Genomic DNA, 2,820 nt, shown 5'->3' with positions numbered 1-2,820 from the left:
TCATGATTGCAGATAAAGTCCCTCTGGATGATGAGTTTAAAAAGTATCTCCTAAGATGCTTCCCTGGTTTGAGTGATGATATAACATCAGTTGATGCTGCACTGGATGCTGTTGAAAGGAAGTGCTCAATCATCAATACTGCCCCACTGGAGGCCATTACTAACCATTACAACATCACTGAAGCAAAAAAAATGGTACAAGAATATAAAAAGTCCATAAAAGAATTCTGCTCTGAAATAAAGGTCAAGTTCATGCTTAACAAGAAGCTGTCACTAGCTGTCAGTTCACTCACTTGTGAGAGAGTGGAGTTTGTACTGGAATGGAAACCTGATGAACATACACTTGATGACATTAGACGTCTCTTAGAGAAAGCATTTGAAGACTTGGGCAAGAGAATTATTGTACGAAGCATTCATCGTGGGAACTCCATCATTATCATCTGTTATGCTCCACATCATTTACTAGCTGCTCTTCTCCTGGAAGCACAAGACAACCTAACTGTCTTGATGAAGGAATTTAGTTTAATTAGACTAACCATTGGCCACTACACTGTCTACAATAAAAGGATCAGATACAAAGTATAAGATACTGTAACTGTATGAGACCTTGTTTAATATTATGTACTGACTATATAGGTATTGAATAATGAGTGTCTTGCAGAGGAGATTAAACTATCTGATGAAGAGGAACAAGAACTAAAGACTTTACTTGATTACAAAGAAGGTATGTGACTGTGAGTTGATCTATTACTCAATTACTCATGGTACTTATACTAATGGTATAGGATCAATATTTGAACAAGATAAACAACTGAATATCATCAAAAAAAGAAGAGGTATAGTTAGTGAATGATAAAAATATTTTTACTTGTATAGATTATATTAAAAGGACACTACAGACACCAGGTATAGAAGCATGTATTAAAGTAATGTGGAGTTGATAATCATTTGAACAATCAGTACAATTATCTTATAAATTAAAATTCTCACTTTGTCATTACTTTAGAGTCTAAACTGAAAGTGAAGCTACTGACTAAAGGGAAATTGATAAATAAAATATTTAAATCAAAGAAATCAGAGACTCAGTATTTCCGAACCTCTCTCCTAATGAAAGCAGGTACTGACTCTGTACTGGTATAATCTGTCTATACTACCTCATCACAGGAAGAGAGGAGGCATTAGTGGAGTATAAGAAAGAGATTGAGTTGCTACAAGAAAATATATCAATAACTAGTGTACAACTGCTGATGAGTCAAAAGGCAAATATTGAGAGTATGCGATATGTTAGTAATTAAATCATTAACTGATTGATATATTGTATAGAGAAGGATCAGTGTACACAATCACCTCCACAGGTTGATGGTATCATTGAAGTACCAATAGTCTATGCTGATGCTCTGATGGATTGCACTGGAGTAGAGCCATCACATTTGAGTTTCAAAGTGAATGATGTCATAGCAATACTGAACATGACTGATGATGACTGGTGGCAGGGGATTGTTGAGGATAGGATAGGCTGGTTCTCCTCAGCCTGGGTCAGGGTAAGTGTACATATACACATACGTGCAACTCTATAATTCATGTAATTAATGATGTTAATAATTAATATTAATCAGTAATAATGGCTCCTAAAGGCAATGAAAAGTTTTTATTACTTTTTGAAAAAATGTGTTTAAAAAAAGAGACAGGCATAACGGAATGTATTATGAATTCTTCTTTAACCCTGGCCTATTATGAAAAAAATTAAGATTTGAAAGTTTACAGAATTAAAGCTGGTTCATAAAGTACATGTACATACATGTACCTTAATAATATTACTGCCTTTTGACCGGAGCAATTTCTAATGTACAAGTAATGTACTTCAGTGTAGTATACACATAAATGTATAATAATTATGTTATTATGATAACTATAGTAAATACTTGTTGTGTGGGATGTAACTGAATCTAATAAATTATTACATTTATTTGTTCATTTGTTGGTGTACATGTATTTTTATGCATCTCTGATTCACATGTACATGTATGTACATGTACATGTACATTTATTTGTGTGTGTGATCAATGTGTGGTATGTGTTTGTGTGTTTCTCTAACAGTCTGTTTGTGTGTGATGAATTACTTCCATATATGTATTTAATCTGTATATGTAGAAATATGATAAGCTATGATGAGTAAACTTTAACTCTTGTTTAGTTGACACGCAAACACTGAAATTATTATTATCACAACATGCATTTATATAGACATAATATTCAATGCATAATTCATAAGTTCTGCATCATGATGAGTCAGCTCACTACACATGTCTCTCTGTGTGTGTCTGTACTATCTGTGTCATGTGGTAATGATATTAGGTTGTTAAGAATTTGTTTCCATTTTACTATATAAACTGTTTAAGAGCTACATGTATGATTAATGAAATAAATGAACATTTATCAATTGTAGAGGAGAGAGAGAGAGGAAGATGGAGGGAGAGAGAGATAAGAGAAAGGGGGAAAAGAAAGAGATGGAGAAAGAAATTTATATGCATGTGTACATGTACATGCATGATTAATGAGTAAGAGAGATTGTAGAATCCTTTAGTATCATGTTAATATTCTTCATGTAGTTGCGTATTAATCAAGAAGACAATGACACCACCTCACTCCATGAAAGAAGTGAGCAGGCAGTATCTTCTTCTCCTGGTCAAGAGTCATCAGGAGCTGCTCCTACTGGATCAAAGGAGAGGAGAGAAGAAGAGAAGTTATCAGGGGCTGGAGAGGGAGAGAGGAAAGATGAGGAAGCCACAGAACAAGATACATGTACTTTGGATGATTTTGA

At 34.0% G+C, this 2,820-nt stretch overlaps 1 protein-coding gene across 1 annotated transcript in view; it reads left to right on the top strand.

The window, feature by feature from the left end:
- Positions 1-1,117, top strand: part of LOC109589786 (uncharacterized) — a 2,154-nt gene extending 1,037 nt beyond the window's left edge. Inside the window, exons 4-8 of the mRNA XM_020005802.1 lie at positions 13-578; positions 636-723; positions 785-835; positions 889-905; positions 1,006-1,117. Coding sequence (XP_019861361.1) covers positions 13-578; positions 636-723; positions 785-835; positions 889-905; positions 1,006-1,017 — 734 coding nt within the window. The 3' untranslated portion in view covers positions 1,018-1,117. The remainder of the gene's footprint in view (positions 1-12; positions 579-635; positions 724-784; positions 836-888; positions 906-1,005) is intronic.
- Positions 1,118-2,820: the final 1,703 nt, after the last annotated feature.

This window comes from Amphimedon queenslandica, unplaced genomic scaffold, assembly GCF_000090795.2.
Source record: "Amphimedon queenslandica unplaced genomic scaffold, v1.1 AMPQUscaffold_10888, whole genome shotgun sequence".
NCBI lineage: Eukaryota > Metazoa > Porifera > Demospongiae > Haplosclerida > Niphatidae > Amphimedon > Amphimedon queenslandica.
The sequence above is the reverse complement of the archived record's forward strand: the minus strand, read 5'-3'. Positions and strand labels throughout refer to the sequence as shown.